The sequence below is a fragment of the Trachemys scripta genome, chromosome 18, assembly GCF_013100865.1.
Source record: "Trachemys scripta elegans isolate TJP31775 chromosome 18, CAS_Tse_1.0, whole genome shotgun sequence".
In the NCBI taxonomy this organism is placed as follows: Eukaryota; Metazoa; Chordata; order Testudines; family Emydidae; genus Trachemys; species Trachemys scripta.
The window spans coordinates 2,594,116-2,611,687 of NC_048315.1; the positions used below are offsets into that span (position 1 = coordinate 2,594,116).

The 17,572-nt window shown below is 40.8% G+C and overlaps 1 protein-coding gene across 1 annotated transcript in view; it reads right to left on the reverse strand.

Annotated features, from left to right (window-relative positions):
* The window catches only part of BLMH (bleomycin hydrolase), a 31,230-nt gene that overhangs the window by 11,053 nt on the left and 2,605 nt on the right, over positions 1-17,572 (reverse strand). Inside the window, exons 3-10 of the mRNA XM_034752745.1 lie at positions 17,101-17,210; positions 16,232-16,373; positions 11,136-11,224; positions 10,020-10,112; positions 5,733-5,888; positions 5,012-5,170; positions 4,832-4,899; positions 4,152-4,269 (exon numbers count right to left, since the gene is read on the reverse strand). Of these exons, the coding sequence (XP_034608636.1) occupies positions 4,152-4,269; positions 4,832-4,899; positions 5,012-5,170; positions 5,733-5,888; positions 10,020-10,112; positions 11,136-11,224; positions 16,232-16,373; positions 17,101-17,210 (935 nt within the window). The remainder of the gene's footprint in view (positions 1-4,151; positions 4,270-4,831; positions 4,900-5,011; positions 5,171-5,732; positions 5,889-10,019; positions 10,113-11,135; positions 11,225-16,231; positions 16,374-17,100; positions 17,211-17,572) is intronic.

Below are 17,572 nucleotides of genomic sequence, written 5' to 3' on the forward strand. Positions count from 1 at the left end.
TCCTGTTCTTTTTTGCGGACACAGACTAACATGGCTGCTACTCTGAAACTTCTCAGAACAATAAAGTTTTGTGGTTCTGTTTGTGATGATTTTAGAAGCAGAAGCACTGACCGTTGTAAGAAACTGACACCTTCAAGTCTGTCACTAAGTGATTAGAAAGGTTGAAGAAGGTGTCAGTTTTGAAACAAAAAAACTTCAAAAACAGAATCCAAAGAGAGACTGCTGAACTCGAATTAATATGCAAATAAGACAATTAACTTAGGTCTAAACAGAGACTGGGAATGGTTGGGTTGTTACACTAATTGAATTCTCTCCTCCCCCCCCCCCCCCCCCCCGTTAAGTTCTCCTCACACCTTCTATGGGTCATCTCGATTATCACTTCAAAGTTTTTTCTTCTGCTGCTACTGATAGCTCATCTCAATTGATTGGCCTCTTACAATTGGTATGGCTACTTCCACCTTTTCACGTTCTCTGTATGTATAAATATCTTCTGTCTGTGTGTTCCATTCTATGCATCCGATGAAGTGGGCTGCAGCCCACGAAAGCTTATGCTGAAATAAATTTGTTAGTCTCTAAGGTGCCACAAGTACTCCTGTTCTTTTTGCGGATACAGTCTAACCCGGCTGCTACTTTGAAACTAGTCTATTCAAATCCTTTCCTAGTTAGAATCAGTGCACACAAGTCCAAAAAGTAACATGTCACATGAAAGGTACTCAAGCTCCCCGGAGGCAGCATTTCATCCTATTGGAGGGTGTGTAATGTTTTTAGCTAATGAGGAACAGTGGATGTGCCCAAAGAGTGACTTTTTTAGAATCAGCAACAAACAAATAGGTAGTTTAATCTAATCAAGGCAGAAGAAAAATACTAAAGGGTTTTGCTATATTTTAACATCAAAAACCTCAGCCGAAAAGAGGAGTCAAGCAAATTTGTTTTGTCTTTTTCAGTGAATTAGCTCAAACCATTTTATGTCTTAGATAAAAACACAAGATGTCTAACTTGTGTGACATTAACACTTGTGCCGTCCCCTAAGCTCCATGACACTTCCCCTTCTCATAACAGGTATTGTCTGTCAATAGGAGAGGAAGTTATTTGGGTGAAGTACTTTTCCTGTTTGCATTCACAGCCTGGAAGGTCTCTTTCCATATACTGGCTCTTGAGGATTGCCGAGCAAGGGCAGCGCTGCTGTAACTCACCTGGATACTATAGGGGCTCCTCATTGGGCTTTTTCCACCCTGATAACCCCACTTTTAACTTTCAGCCTTTCAATGGAGGCTTCCCCCTCACACACCACGACTCAGCTTTGGTCTCCCTGAAGACAGTCTCTTCCAGAGGGGTGCCTATTAGCTGTTTCACCATAGTTTTTTTTTAGCCTCCCCAAAGTAGACTTTCACAGCCTTCATGGGGAACAGTTCCTGGTCAACATTAAAAAATGGAAGCCAGTTCGGGCCCCCAAGAAAGGCTGTAGACCACCACCACACAGAATCTCCTCAAATGTGGGTCACTAGGAGGCAGAGCTGAATTGTTTCAGCTAGTCTAAGTCCACACTGGCTTTCAGCATGTTTAATGACCAGTTAAAGCTTAATCAGTTCAAGCCGAACCAGTTTAGTGCCAGACTAGCTGAAACAGTTCTGCTAGATCTCCTAGTGCGCCCCACAGTACACTGGTGAAATCTCCCTGGTTCAGCTCAGAAGCAATGCGTTCTGGAACTGTTACTAGGGTATCGGTAACTAGGAGTCATTGCAACTGAAACAGTTTAGGACATGGCTTAAGAGAACAAGGGGCAAACATGAAACATTCATTAAGGCAAGTGTGGAACCATGAACTGTTTGTGCTTAAACTGGTTCAATGACAAAGCAGTTCTCTAGTGTAGTCAAGACGGCATTCCATTCCAAGCTTCATTAGCACTCTAGCATATATTCCACATTCTGAAAGAGTCTTGTCTGTTTTTACATCATTATCAAGCAAACAGAAGCACTGAAGATAACCCCCATGTGCTTACTAAATAAGAAGATCCTTAATCCACAGGCTTCCCCATAGCAGCTCCCATGAAGAACTATTAATTCATTTCTCTCCCTTTCTTCTGGTATTCTGCCCTCTTCTGTGATGTTCATGATAATGTAGGGTTTACTCTGGTCTTTGGAAAAATCTGCCCCTTACCTCCCTTTATTACTGTAGTAACTGACATTTTATAGTTTTGGGATGAGGTTGGGGAAAACACACTTTAAAAGTAGACAAGAGTCCTTAAAATGAGATACTCGAGGTGTACCAAAAGCACTAAATTGAGTCCACTCATAAGCACGTTGACATGTAAATTGAACAAAAGTGTATAGCATGGTTTAGAAATACTGGCATGGATTAAATGTGCCTCTTTTGGAAATAAATTACATTGTAACATTGAAGAAAATCCCATTGCAATCAAAACCTTTTTACAAAACAGGTAAAAAAAACTAATGCTTTGATGGATTTACAACTACCTTTGAAAGCTCCTTTAGATTAAAGTCAAGGTTTATATAAGGCAACATGTTCAGACAAATACACAATCTAGCTATTATTTTAGTAAGAAAAATGCCTTCAAATTCTGGACATTCTCTAGAGTTAAAGAAGCACTACTTCCTTTAAATGACCTCCTGGCTCTAAAGACATCCATCTCTCACATTCTTCTTCAAGACCCAAAGTATATATAGTCTATGTATGGGAATGTGTTTTCAGTTTAGCAGATCTTCCTTACATTTGTCAAAGTTCTGGGTTTAGGTGGCAGTATAAGAGAGCCCATTCATTGATTCCAATAGCCAGATTGTGTATCAGAGTTTAACTTTTGCATTCCAAAACCCTAAGAGGGTCAAAAATATGAGCTGCAAATCAAGGAAGCAGACTGCCAGGAAGGAATTTCTACTTATATAACTTTTGCTGTTCCAAACAAAAAAACCAACACCAAACAAACCACAGTTCAGTGTGAAAAGAAGCCAGATTGCAGCATGAGTCACTTTATATAAAAAATAACCACTTAAGGAATGTAAAGTTACTATACACATATACACAAACTTCACACCGATTACAGGTTTATATAAGAATTTCAAACAGCTACAAATGTATAAATCATTTTAAATCTCAAAATTTCAGAAATCAATAGAATATCCTTTAAATCTTCACACAGGATTAGTTCTGTAATCTGACATTTGAAAAGCATGTGTAAATTGTAGAAGACCAGCGTGTAGAATACTATTGAATTTTGAAAAGTAGTTATAAGAAAAACTGAGGGCTCAACAATCCCATGTCACACCCTTGCATGAAGTCCTGACTCTCTGGGAAAGTTTTCAATAATATGTAAGCACTTCCTTCTCAGACCAAGTAATCTTGGTTTGGAAGAGATTACTTTTTCAAAGGAATCTTAAAAACTTTGACTTTGTGTTTTGATGTAGGGGGAAGTCTCCTCAATTTTTCCAGAAAACAAAAGCTGAAAATTAGAACGACTTCCAGGTATCCAAAGATACTGAATTTCACATGGGTCTCTCAGATGCCATTTCTCTGGTTTATTAGCATGCAGTACAGCTGTTGGCAATGTAAAAGTGCTAAGAGCTGTACTGCTGTTTGGGGGGTTAGATTCTTCTCTCCAAGTAGTGGGTGTGTCACAAGTCATGTGCTACTAATTTTGAGGGATTGTTAGTTATTTGAGTGCCTCCTGCAGGCTGTTCAAGCAAGTTTTAAAGTAGTATAATGCTTGGTGCTAGACCTAGACTAGATTAAGTAGTGTGCTGTAGAGAGATGTGCGATCATCTTGGATTCCCTGGTCAGTAGGATAAATCAGAATTCACATACCATTTAAAGCCAGCCAAGCTATATTTTAAGTTCCTGGAAAATACAAGCCAAGTTTCTTTGCCCTTCTCAAAGAATTTCTGGGCACAAAAACCAAGCCACTGCCCTGTTGTCTAGGATTGCTCACTTGTTTGGAGAAACTAAAAATAGTAATTTACCAACGAGTGACACAGGCGAATAAGACATCAGGCATCATGCGCAGGTGTGATGTCCTGCACATGTGCTGCCCTTTACCAGAACATGTACATTGTGAATGAACCCTGAGCATATAAACAAACTGCAGGAGAGTTCAAATACATCTGTGCAAACAGCACAAGTGCTTGCGGAGGAGATCTTACCTTCTCCGTGAAGGCAGTGAGGACCATGGCATGGGTCATCATTGATTCTCCAAAGATTAATCGTTCTGCTTTGTTCATGTTCTTGACGGAGACACCGAACACCAGCTCATGATCAAACCTACAAGTAAGCCATACAAAGGAGATGAAGACAGGAGGGAAGGAGGAATCAGTGGAACGTAACATCCAATGATGTATTGCACAGGGCTTTGACAGATGCTTAGCTCCTCTTCAAATCTCGAGTTAGAATAAATACTATATTGACCCTTTTGGCATTCCCCTTAGTGGAATGCCATCCACTAAGTACTAGGAAATTCAAGTAACTACACAAGACATTCAGAGGGGTGCTACATTCCCTTCCTTTTTGCCTTGCAAGAGGCACAGACAGGATATACTGCATTTAAGTCCATTTCTCTTCAGCTAAGAATATTTTACATTAACATTTCACATCAGTGAATTAGCAACTGAGCACATTTTCAGAGTATCAACATTTCATTTAACAGCCAAAAAAGAAGGGGATTTAACAACAGGAATAAAGAGCCAAATGCACACTTGTCTTACTCATTTTGGGTAAAAATCATTTTTTGGACAACATTTGTCACCTTAGCGTTTTCGATTTGTAGCAAGATTGCCATGAACAGAGAGCCCAAAACACAATTGTGTTTTAGATTTCCTGCACTTACACATTCAGGTCAATGATGCCCAGCTTGCTATGGAAGTATTTTCCAACATCGCAGCCGAACCACACTGCCTAAAAATAGGAGAAAAGAGTCATGCCTGGGCCACATCCCAAGATAGCCTCTTACGCTACGAAAGAAAAAAAAAAAAAAATGTTGTGGCACTGATTGGCAGAAAACACAAACCTCGCCATCTTTAATAGAAGCTGCAGCCAGCTTCTTCAACAGATCAACAGGCTGGTTGTTGTAAAGGGTTTTTCTTCCTCCCACCAGGTTGCCCAGGTACGCTACGGTGTATAGCTTGTTGTACTGGTTCTGGGGTCGAGGATCATTCACTAGACAAATCTGCCATGAGTAAGAGGTCACTAGTTAAATTATAAATCAATTGAAGCCTCAGAACAACCAACTCTTGGTATATCAGATTAGTTCTTCTGCTCTAGCTAGTTGACCATCCCATGCAAGTGAGGACAGCTTCAGCTGGAACATCAGAAGTTTATTGAATGCAATCGAAGACACGCTTTAAGCTGGTCCATGTATCCCTAAGTGCTGCACAGGAACCTCATTCTATTCTAATTATTATTTTATTATCAAGGCCCCCATGGCTAAGCCACTCAAGATCTTACAGCAGCATGAAAACATAATTAAAGTACAATTAATCCATAAAAAAAAATCATCCAAACTAACACAAAATCAAGTGAGGGGCGCAGTACAAATACAAAAAGGGACGTGGATGCAGAAAGGAAGAAGGGGGAATAAATTCAAGGCCAACTTTGACTCAATTGATAGCCTCACACATTCCCCATACCAATCCGTGTAAGAAGCCCTGTTTCAGCAACAGCACATTACACTATACATTGAACATTAAAAGGGGCTCCAGAAACAGCAGGCATTGGTTGTATTCTCCAACCTTGTCTTCCATGTTGAAGAGGGGTTTGATGTGTTCCTGATAGAACTGCAGTGGTGTCATAGGGCCAATCTTGTGGTAGTTCTTCTCCTTATCTCGGAACTCCCAGGAGAAGGTCTCAGGAGGGTTCCCCAAACAGGTGTTCACTATTCTGAATACCTGCACAGGAAAGCGGATATGGGCATGAAAATTCACCCAAGCCTTTCATCATAGGCTATCGATTAAGCACCAAAATTCTGCAGCTGGGCCAGCTACAGAAATGCCATTAGTCAATTGATATCTTCACATGGTGACCAGCTGCAGAATCAGACCCTTAATGTTTATCTTTAAAACATCTGAATAACGCTATGCTGGTCAGTTTCCCCCATCCAGTACTAAGAACCCTCACTCTGCAACTCCGCCGAACGTCAAATTAAAGGCCACAAAATCCAGAGCTTCCTCACCATGCTAGAAACACCACAGGTCCCTGCTCAAGCTTTTTGCCATTTTGCTCAGGCACAAATATATTCAATTCCAAACTGTAGGAATATGGTAGCAGTGAAATACAATAAACATGTATATGGCTCAGCTGAAACACTGCCCAATCCTTAACTCTAGCAACTCCATTGAAGCGCAGTGAAACCTTCCCCTAGATAGAAGCTGTGTTTAGACTGTGCAATGGAACCAAAAGCACTTACAGTCAAAGACCACAATAAGGACAACAGCTTTTGAGACAAAATTGCCAGGCCAGCTGCCACCTTTCAGAAGGCCCCTCCCTCCCCACTAGCATATATAAATATTGTTTGGAAAAGGGCTCTAATAATGTATGTCCTGTCTTATGGACACCATAATCCTTTCTCCTAGCATACATGCACAGAAACATTTTTGTTCTGATGGTACACCTCCATTAATCACTTTTCCTTCTGCGAGATGATTTGGATTTCTGCTCTCTTTGGAAATCCCCGAATAATCTTCTTGTCTGTTTTAATATATTTAACAATACCTAGATTTAGAGTTAAGTATAATTTAACTGAAGGGCTCTGGCTGTTGACTTTGTGACATCCTTGGTTGAAATACATAGTCCTTGATAGCTGACATGCATCTATTAATTTCTATTAGATTAAGGATCTTTAGCTAGATGTCAAGTGGACTGTATCCCTTTAAATCAACTTCTCTTTAAGATGCCAGGCTAGTAGTGGTCCTCTATTATCCAACTATAGAAGTGCTCAACTTTATATAGGACATGTCAGGTTTTAGGTAGCTTTCTGGGAGCACCACATTTCCCTTGTGTGGCTAGATTGTTCAGGCTGCTTTCAATGGCTAGATATTGCAAGGAACAGAACCCTGTTTGGCTTTCTTGTCCCATTCTCTCTTTTGAAGCCATATAGGAATAAAAAACAAAAAACAAAACAAGACAAACACACCATACACTGGGGTTAGGTTAGAAGGTTTCGGTTTTTATCCTCATTTCGCTTGCCATCCAAGATACTTTTATCTCAAAAAATCTTCATGCCAGTAAATGTTTTAAAGGCACCTTGGATCTTAAATATAGATTACCTTAGTGGTGGGAGCACCACTGCATTTGGCCATCTACAAGACAAAAGTGTTCCTGCCCTGAAGAATTTATAATCTAATAAGGATAATAGAAGAAATCAGTTCTTAAGTGGAAACAAGGGCATAGGCTCAAGTTTTTATTGGAGAAACTCCCATTTGTTTAGTTTTTATAGAACATGTTTCCAATAAACGTTTTAAAGAACAAATTTAAATCCCCAGCCTCCTACAAATGTTTGATTCTCACACAGATTACGTTTGTACAAAGATAACATTTGCCAGTGGACATCCCCATGTTACCTCAGATAGCCCCGTTTCCCACCACATCCAATTACAGAAATAAAACAGGTCAGTGGAGAAAACTTAAGGAGACCAACAGGCAAAATGATTCCAACCAAAGAAAGGAAAAGTGATGGAGACAAAAGTCTCGGGTCAACAAGAGCAACCTTGCCTGAAATGGTCTCCTTGGCTTGTTTATCACCACAGCCCACCCCTCAGGATCTCCAAAGCTTCCTCTTTCAATACCCAGGGGAAGCTTGTTTCAACTAAACAGAGCTTTCTGTCATGCCGGTGACAGCTAACACCGGGGTAATGTAAGGATACAGTGGCTTTTTGTTTAAAACAAAAATAGGCAGGGAAGAGAAGGGCCACTGCTGATAAGGTAGCACAAAAAGAAAACAGGGAAGCCAAAAATATGCAAATAAAATCCAGTGCCCTGAACTTGTGACCTACCATATGTTGCTTTGATAAGGAGCCTGTTTCTGCTTGAACACAAGAGATTCAGTATTCACCCAAAGACTATGCAACTGCTCAGCTTCAGATAAAGGATTGGTACCCATGATAAGGAAATGGGAGTCATAGAAATTTGCAAATGAACTCAGTGGAGACGAATGGTGGATAAACCTGGTTTGCCAGGCACAAAACTTGAACTCTAATGTATAGAGAAATGCATTTGAACAAGTGAAACAAGACAGTACAATCCACCTTTAAAACTGCTAAATGCTTTTACAGGTTTAGAGTCTGACAGGTGCAGCTGGCAATGCTAATTACAACATTTACTAAAAGGAAATCCACTTAAATGGTAGTCAACCAGTAGTGTTGCAACAGAAAGAATAGGGGCTAACTCAAAGAAAGAGCGCTTTTTTTTTTTTTAAACTACACTACACACCAACTCTCCGGATTCAGACAGAAATTAGTGAGCCATTAATGAGCTTTGCTTCCAGTTTCTAATGCTGGAAACTAGGAGATTTTAAACAAAGCAAATGAAAAATGTAAATCTGCAGTGAACTCTATGTCTCTGCCTTATCTGAATTAACCAAGCCATTCCAGGGGGCTTCAGGTTAACTCTGCAATTAAGCCCTCCAATGGATGTCTGCATGCAAAGCCTAAAGACAGAAATCTCGCTAATGGATATTTAACTACAAAAAGGTAATTTGCAATGTACTGAAGGACATAATCAATAAGGTAAGAGGTCATTTGGCCCCAGCAGGGCACATTTGATGGAATATAAAGGGTTTTGTTTTAACAAACAAATGTGTTAAGAACACAGTGCCAGTTTTGCTATCACAACATATTTCTTATTTGAACCTTAGAACTGGGGATAGTGAAGCTGTGGATTTGTGCATGAATTGCAGTAAAAGCCCCTGGGTCCCTCTCTTTGGTAGTACCATTTACACAAGGCACAGAAAAGAATACTTCAACAGGAAGCTTTTGAGAAGTTTGCTGAGGGGAGGGGAAGGAAAAGGAGATTTACATCTTCTCCAAAAGAGCTGGTACAAGATGACCCAGTGTGCCTGTTCCATCAGACGCTTCTGACAGAGGTATATCCATAAACTTCTGTGAGTAGAGAATACAGAAGTGTATCTTTTTTAGAAATACACATGGCCATATAACACCAATCTTAACACACCCTGGGCAATAAGTTTGCTGCTTCTAATCCATAACTGCTGGCTATTTGAAAATCAAACTTAAGGAGAACAGAGTAAGATGAAAATAATGTATAGTATCTCTTGCATATAAGCCAACCATACAGCAGGGCAAAGTGCTATCCTAAACCGTGGAGAGGCGAGAGCCAGACAATGCACACTACAGCATCACACAGTTGCAAATTAGTTTTAAAGTAAATTCATACAGAGAGGTACTTGGATAGTCTGCCTTTAAGAAAAAGCAACTCATTTTCTTAATTGGTAAAGTGATTGCAATGCTGCATATTTAGCACAAAGTTTTTTCCACAGGCTAATGCATGAGAAACTGAACTTCCTTTTGTTATTCTTTTCTGCTCTCTTGTGGGGAATTTCTGCAACACCACTTGTACTGCACAACTTTAAGTTTACAGTGGGTATACAGAATAGAGTTTCCAATTCTTCTAGCCCTTGCTAGTGAGACCAGGCTGTACATATTATTTTGGTCTCCACTGAAAATGAAAATACTGGGGTTTACAGTCTGCTAACTACACCCAGAGGAGCAAATTCTCAGCTGGTGTAAAGTGTCCTAGCTCCACGACCCACCCAAGTGGGTAAATGCAATGGTATCCCAAAAATGGGAAGAACAGTTTATGCAGGAAAACATTGCTAAAAATAAAAATCACTTAGTAACACTTCAGACAGTACATGGCCATCTGGGTCACTAAGATTTTTGTTTAATATAGGGGTTTGTTTTGCACTTTGCAGATAGCTCTAGAACAAGAGTAAGCCAGAATTACTTTATCTGTAGCAGCTCCCTTCTGCTTTGGAAAGAATCAGGTACATATATGTACATTACCTCCTCTATCATAGTGTCCTTTGCAGCAGTGAGCTCTTCCTTAGTTGACCCACTTGCTACCATGTTTCTTAGCCGCACACAGTACTCCCTCATCTGTTTAAAAAGAAAAAGCCATTGTATCACTGTAATAGGACCACAAAAAGTATTGATTTGCAAAACCTGTATATGTGAGGAAATCAAGATTTGCTTTATGGATCTCTATCAGGCATCCAATCACAAAAGGTTTGTTTACAGAAAAAAATCCCTATTGATACTACTATTAAGAGTTGGTTCTTTATATTAAATTTTAGAACAATCTAAAACCAACCTTTCGGGCCGGTTGGTTTGCCAGGATTCAAGCTGAAGACCGTAACATGGCAGCCCCGAGCAACACCATTAAACCTCTGGTTTAATTCCAGCATGCCTATTGTATTTACCAACTCATTTCTAGAGATTTCTGGGGAATAGTTGTCCCTTGATCACATGCTCGTGAATTGCCAAAACAAAGCTGTCAGAGGAAAGGTTTGATTGCCATTTCATTTTTTGCCACAATGGATTCTGATTGCCTAAACCTGCTTTCTTCCTTTGTCACAGTCACTTCAGTATTTTGCATAGCACTGCATGCTTTTCCTGTGCAAGCTGGTTTCAGTTCTATCCTAAGCTCTGTATTTTTAAAATCCATACTTGTAAATCTTAGCCACCATACTTGCATCATTAAAGCCTTGATCTCTTGGTGGATGGCATAGCGGAAAACCAGCTCTCCCGGGACACATGAAGTTTACAGAAAGATCTTCTGCCAGCCACATAGGTAGAATTTTTCCTTTGTGAGTTAGAGAAATAATGACCATTGTAAAGAGTGCCACAGAGGACATTTTCAAGCTATGGTTTGAACCTGTTAGTAGCAGCTATTCATGCACCGACTTCCTCTTTCCTTCTCAGCATTTTAGGACCATTCCCCTTTGCCTTTTAATCCATACAAATGCAGTGTTTGCATAGAAGCAAGGAAGTGCTCAGACTGGCTTTTAGTGCTTCGATCAATAAAGAAAATTTAAGGAAACTAGTCAGGAACATCTGGAGCTTATGATTTCTTCCTATCTGTCTAACTGCTGAGTCTTAGCACAATTTCAGATCTTTTACCTTATGATTCAAAATCTCATTCATCCTCCTGGAGGCCTCTGTGGTGTGAGACTCAGGGAAATTTTTCTTGGGGATAACGCCATGTTTTTCTAGAAGAAAAAGTTGACAAATGTTAATTGTCAATTGATAATCTTGTATGCAGTTTGTAGCTGTGTCAGTCCCAGGATATTAGAGAGACAAGGTAGGTGAAATAATATCTTATTGGACCAGCTTCTGTTGGTGAGAGAGACAAGCTTCCAAGCTATACAGATCTCTTCTTCAGGTCTGGGAAAGACACTCCCAACATCACAGCCAAATGGATGTTCCACCTTGTATTTAGCTGGGACACTCAGTATCTTTCCCAGAACTGAAGAAGAGCTCTATTGGGCTCGGAAGCTTCTGTCTCTCACCCACTGAAGCTGGTCCAATAAACGATCTCACCCACCTTCTCTCTGATTGACAATCTTGTCTTTCTATATGGCCAGTGTTGACATCTGCTCATACCCACGTGAAGCCTTAACTCACCTGGTTTCTATGAAGATAGTCTGGGGCAGAGGTTTCTTAAAGAGTCAGAGCAAGCCAAAGGTTATGTTTTTTGTCTGGGTCTTCCTCGGTCTTTGTTAAGTATAAATTCAACTGGGTTCCCCATAAAGATAGAATCCTTCAGTGATCAGACATGATAATCTCCCATTTGTAAACTTTAAATAACATTAATTAGTTGAGGAGAAATAGAAGCTCTTTCACAAGGAATTTGACTCTTCTTAGATTAAGCTACCAAACCAGTTTGCTAAAAATGTCAACCTCTTATGTGCTATTCCATGTATTTGGTCTTAAGGTGAAGTGAACAACTTCCTAACCTCCTCTTCTCCATGGCAACAGAAAAGGTGCTTTATCCTCAAAGTTATGAGATGTAGCTTTGTAGTTGCTAATATAGAGTAGTAACAGGTAGGTTAATTAATATTTACATTGTGGTAGCACTCAGAAGCTCCACTGTTCTAGGTGCTGCAAGAACAAAAGTACATAGTCCCTGGACATGCAGCATACACTCCAAGTCTCCTTTCTGCAGTAAAGCTTCGTAAGATGATTAGGCAAGAAAGGGCAGCTAAAGGCAGTTACAGCATTCCAGAAAACAAAATCCTTGTGTGCAGTTTGTGCTCATTTTAACCGCTCATTACCCTAACAAGCTTATTGCACCAGTGCATAGTCCACATGAAGTCAAGCAACCTCTGAATCCACCTATGTGAATTCAAGTGTATCTTGATTCATTTTTTGCTTAAAGAACAGCCCTACCCTGAGCAACAGCCTTGTAAAGCTGGCACGGAGGCATTCCATATTCATTTTGTCTCATTCCATATCCCATTTGCTCAGCTTGCAAGAACATTTTTCCTGCTAGCCCTACAGACATCCTGGGCTCTGACAGCCAATATGGGTTTTTTACCTTGTGCACCAGTAACATTATGCACAGGTATAAGTGAAGGCAATTCCATTTTCTCTGGATTATGACCACTCACTGAAGTAAGGGAGTCACCCATGTTCATAATGAGGAGAGAATCAGGTTGCATGGATGTGGCTGAGGGCCCCATTTGGCCTGGTCCAACCATAGGCTGTGCACAATAAGGAGAGATCCCAGAGTTCAGGGTGAGTTTATAGGGACACTGTTAGACATTTTTACCAGCGAATGTTGAGCAAATCTGTTACAAGAGAGGGGCTGTTAGCCCAGCATTCTGCAACGGGGCCCCTTGGCTTTGGAACTCACTTCTTTTGGGCAGAACAGGCCACCTTTGTTAACCTCTGGGGCATACTGCACACCTTGTATTTCATACGGAGATGGGAGAGGGACGCTGGGGAGTTTAATATTTGTTGTCCCACTTATGTTTCTTAACTATGGTGATGCAAGAGTAATTTACAGAGTCTGTTTAACAACAAGTGTCTTGTTGAGGGTGTCTGGAGCCTGGGATGAGTTCCCTTTTGCATAGTGGAGTAGAAGTTTAAATAAGTTTGAGATGGAAGACAGTGAGGATATGAATATCCACATGCGTTTTTCTGTTTTAATCCACATACAAGAACTCACCCCCTGTGACGCTCCCCATTAAATGTTGGCACGATGCCTGCAGGAAGACTGTCATAAGTTTCTGGGCATGCTTCATGTATTAAGAGTTAAACTACTAGATTAGTGTATAATTAAGTGCATAAATTTGTGGTTTCTACAGCCAGTGTTTATATTCTAAAGAAAGTTAGAACTGGTTAAGTCAGATTCCACTCCCTGATTTTAGCTAGTCAAAGCTGTAAGAAGGGAGGTAATGAGAGGTTAGCCCAACGCTTTTAAGTAGATTACATTTGTAGTTTGTTGCAGTCAAGTGTTTCAGGGGACATAGATTGACACCTCAACTATGGCAAAACTAAAGGAAAGCATATAAAGGCAAGTGAATCTTGGACTCAAGATGTGGTTCTTAGTGCTCATAGTACTATGTTTTTTAATTTGGGGTATACATTTAAATTGAGCCTCTATTATGGGGTCTTAAATTTCCATGCAGCTTGCAGGGATTTCACTGTTGGCGCTGTACTTTTTAATTTCAGTTTCACTAACCTTCTCATTTTTATGTATTTCCCCTTTCTGAAATTAAACGCTACCGTGTTGGGCTGCTGTGGTGTTTTCCCCACCACCGGGATGTTACATTTAATTATATTATGGTCACTATTACCAAGAGATCCAGCTATAGTCACCTCTTGGACCAGATCCTGTGCTGCACTTAGGACTAAATCAAGAATTGCCTCTGCTCTCGTGGGTTCCAGGACTAGCTGCTCCAAGAAGCCGTCGTCATTTAAGGTGTCAAGAAACTTTATCTCTGAATCCCGTCCTGAGGTGACATGTCCCCAGTCAATATGGGGATAGTTGAAATCCCCCATTATTATTGTGTTTTTTTATTTTTATAGCCTCTCTAATCTCCCTGAGCATTTCACAGTCACTATCACCATCCTGGCCAGGTGATCAGTAATATATCCCCACTGCTATATTCTTATTATTCGAGCATGGAATTACTATCCGTACAGATTCTGTGGTACAGTTTGGTTCATTTAAGATTTTTACTTCATTTGTTTCTACACTTTCTTTCACATATAGCGCCACCCCCCCACCAGCACAACCTGTTCGGTCCTTCCGATATATTTTGTACCCTGGTATTACTGTGTCCCATTGATTATCCTCATTCCACCAAGTTTCTGTGATGCCGATTAGATCAATATCCTCATTTAATACGAGGCACTCTAGTTCGCCCATCTTATTATTTAGACTTCTAGCACTGGTATATAAGCACTTTAAAAACTTGTCACTTTTTAGCTGTCTCCCATTACATGATGTAATTGAATGGGACTTTCATTTGACTGTTTCTCATCAGATCCTACCTGTATTTTATCATCTTCCATCCTCTCCTCTTTACTAGGACAGAGAATCTCCATTAATAGATCCTCCCATAAAGGATGCCTCTGTTCGAGGCACGTGCTCCTCTGCGCCTGTCGGTTTTCCCCCAGCCCTTAGTTTAAAAACTGCTCTACGATCTTTTTAATTTTAAGTGCCAGCAATCTGGTTCCATTTTGGTTTAGGTGGAGCCCATCCTTCCTGTATAGGCTCCCCCTTTCCCAAAAGTTTCCCCAGTTCCTAATAAATCTAAACCCCTCCTCCCTACTCCATTGTCTCATCCACGCATTGAGACCCTGCAGTTCTGGCTGGCTAACTGGCCCTATGCGTGGAACTGGGAGCATCTCAGAGAATGCTACCATGGAGGTCCTGGACTTCAATCTCTTACCTAGCAGCCTAAATTTGGCCTCCAGGACCCCTCTCCGATCCTTCCCTATGTCACTGATACCTACATGTACCATGACCATCGGCTCCTCCTCCGCACTACACATAAGTCTGTCTAAATGTCTCAAGAGATCTGCAACCTTTGCACCAGGCAGGCAAGTCACCATGCGGTTCTCCCGGTCATTGCAAACCCAGCTATCTATGTTTCGAATGATCAAACCGCCCATAACTAATGTGTCTCTTCCTAATAACTGGGGTTCCCTCCCCCAGAGAGGTATCCTCAGTGTGAGATGATACCATGATATCATCTGGAATGAGGGTCCCAACTACGGGATTGTTTCCCTCTGATCCAGTTGGATGTTCTCCTTCTCTGAGACTTTCATCCTCCTCAACAGCACAGAGGCTGCCAGATAAGGGGTGGGACTGTTCTATTCTGTCCCGGAGAGTCTTATCTATGTACCTGTCTGCCTTAGCTCCTCCAGTTCAGCCACTCTGATCTCCAAAACCCGTACACAGTCTCTGAGGGCCAGGAGCTCCTTGCACCAAATGCACACGTATGCCACCTGCCCATAGGGCAAATAATCATACATGCTGCATTGGGTGTAATAAACTGGATAGCCCCCACTTTATTGCTGGACTTCTGCCTGCATTCACTTTTTACTCCTGCAGCTCATTCCTTTGTTGATGTTTTGTTTTTAATCAGGGGGTATTTTTGGCTTGAAGTTTAAAGAATGTTAAGTGTATCTAGCCCCCCTCACAATTCCCCTCCAAACTGCTGTTAGCTGCTCCTGTTCACTAGCTCCTCTGGTTGCTTAGAAGGAGTTGTATTAATTCCAAAATAGGTTTTGAAAGGAGAGGGAGGAAGGCTGCAGCATGGAGAAACCAACACAGGAAAGTTCTGTTCATCTTTCAGTTTGAGGCCTTATTTGTTACATCTGATTAGTACCCGTAACCTACAATTGATTTAGCATTGGCAGCCTTTATGCAAGTTGTTTCAATCAAGCAAGAGAACCACTTAGAGTGTTACGTAATCACACCAGACACACAGCAAATGAGTTGTGTGGGAATTCTGTTACTATCTTAAATGGATTCTTTGTCCTTTACTATGACTGGATTGCTGTGATTAGTGGAACTACAAATAAATACTACTCATTAAAGTTTTCTACAATGTGCAGCACTGTACAATCTACGATGCCTGTAGGACGTTAGGCTATCAGCATAAAAATAATACACGGCTGTAAACATTAGTTACTTCACTCCTGATCTTTCAGGCATGAGTAGAGTTTCTGGAAGCCCTTTCAGTCACCATTTCTCTTACCAATAATATTAACCAGCATATCCCACTGTCCTCCATCATTGGTGGGGTTGGAAAGCAGGAACTGTGTCAGCCGGTCTTCTACAGGCTCATTTTTCTGAGCTGTTTCCACAAAGGCATTTAAAAAATAGTAGCAGCGTTCGATCTGGAACAGAACAGATAGGGTAACTTAATCTTTGCTTGCAACATGCCATATGTTACTTCATTCCTGGGTGTATGCGCTTCTTTGCAAATCTCACTAGAGGAAAAAAAAAGATCTATGCAGTCCTGTTCCATTCCATGTTCTTACCATCTCTGCAACTCTAGAGATCATTCTGTAGGCATATTTCTATTACTTGTTCTCTCTCATAAACCTTTAGTTTGTGTGGAGGGAGAAGAGTGAAAGCGAGTTAGTATATGGGGGGAAAATAGAAAATGCTACTAGATGAAGCCTCTCTCAGTTACTAGTAGTAGCTGCTCTTAAACAGCCACTGTTGGAAATAAACAAGTGAATTAGCTTCCAGCAGTGTGTCACAGGGACAAGAATAAGGCAGCTTTAGTGGAAAACAGTGTTGTTCCTATCAAGCCTCCTACCCGGATCCTTGAGAGGATTTAGGCACCTTGAAACAAAAAAATGCTACTCTTCCAAACAAATTATTTAACCCCTTCCCCCCAACATTTTCTCCTCAATCCAGAAATGCTTACTCTCCTCTCCCCCCCCCCCCCCATCTAAAAATTGTGTTTTTAAAGGACTTCCAAAGCCTGCTTTCAGTGTTTCTCCTTGGCACCTTAGGAAAAGCTTGAACACCCGTATAGAGGGAAATCAGACTGCCAATGTTGTTTGCATAGGTAAAACGTCCTATAAGAAGACTCTATTGCCGGTACTACTGTACCTTATCCCAGTAGAAGAGATATGCTTGGCTAAACTCAAACTCTTCAATGTTAAACTTCTTCATGACAGGAAGACGCATCACATTCAGACATGAAAAGATCCAGCATCTCCCTGAAAGGGAACAAGAATTAAACTGTCCATCTCTACGAAGATTTGCACAGGCTATATTTAAACACAAGATTTATATGGGCTGTTCAGTCTCACTCTTTCACAGTATTTAAAAAAAAATAAAAATTCACACACAAACACACACACACTCACTCACTCCCCCTCCCCCCCATGATTAAGTGTCCAAACAAGCAAAGAGAGAACTTGGCATCCCAGATCCTGACTTCTACCCCAGGCTCTGCCAGGTACTCCCATCTGATCTGTGAAAAACCTTATTGAGTTTAAGTATTTTTGGTGGCCTTTATATTAAATTAATGGTTTATGTATTATTGTGGGACTGGACGATCAAAGGACTATACTGAACA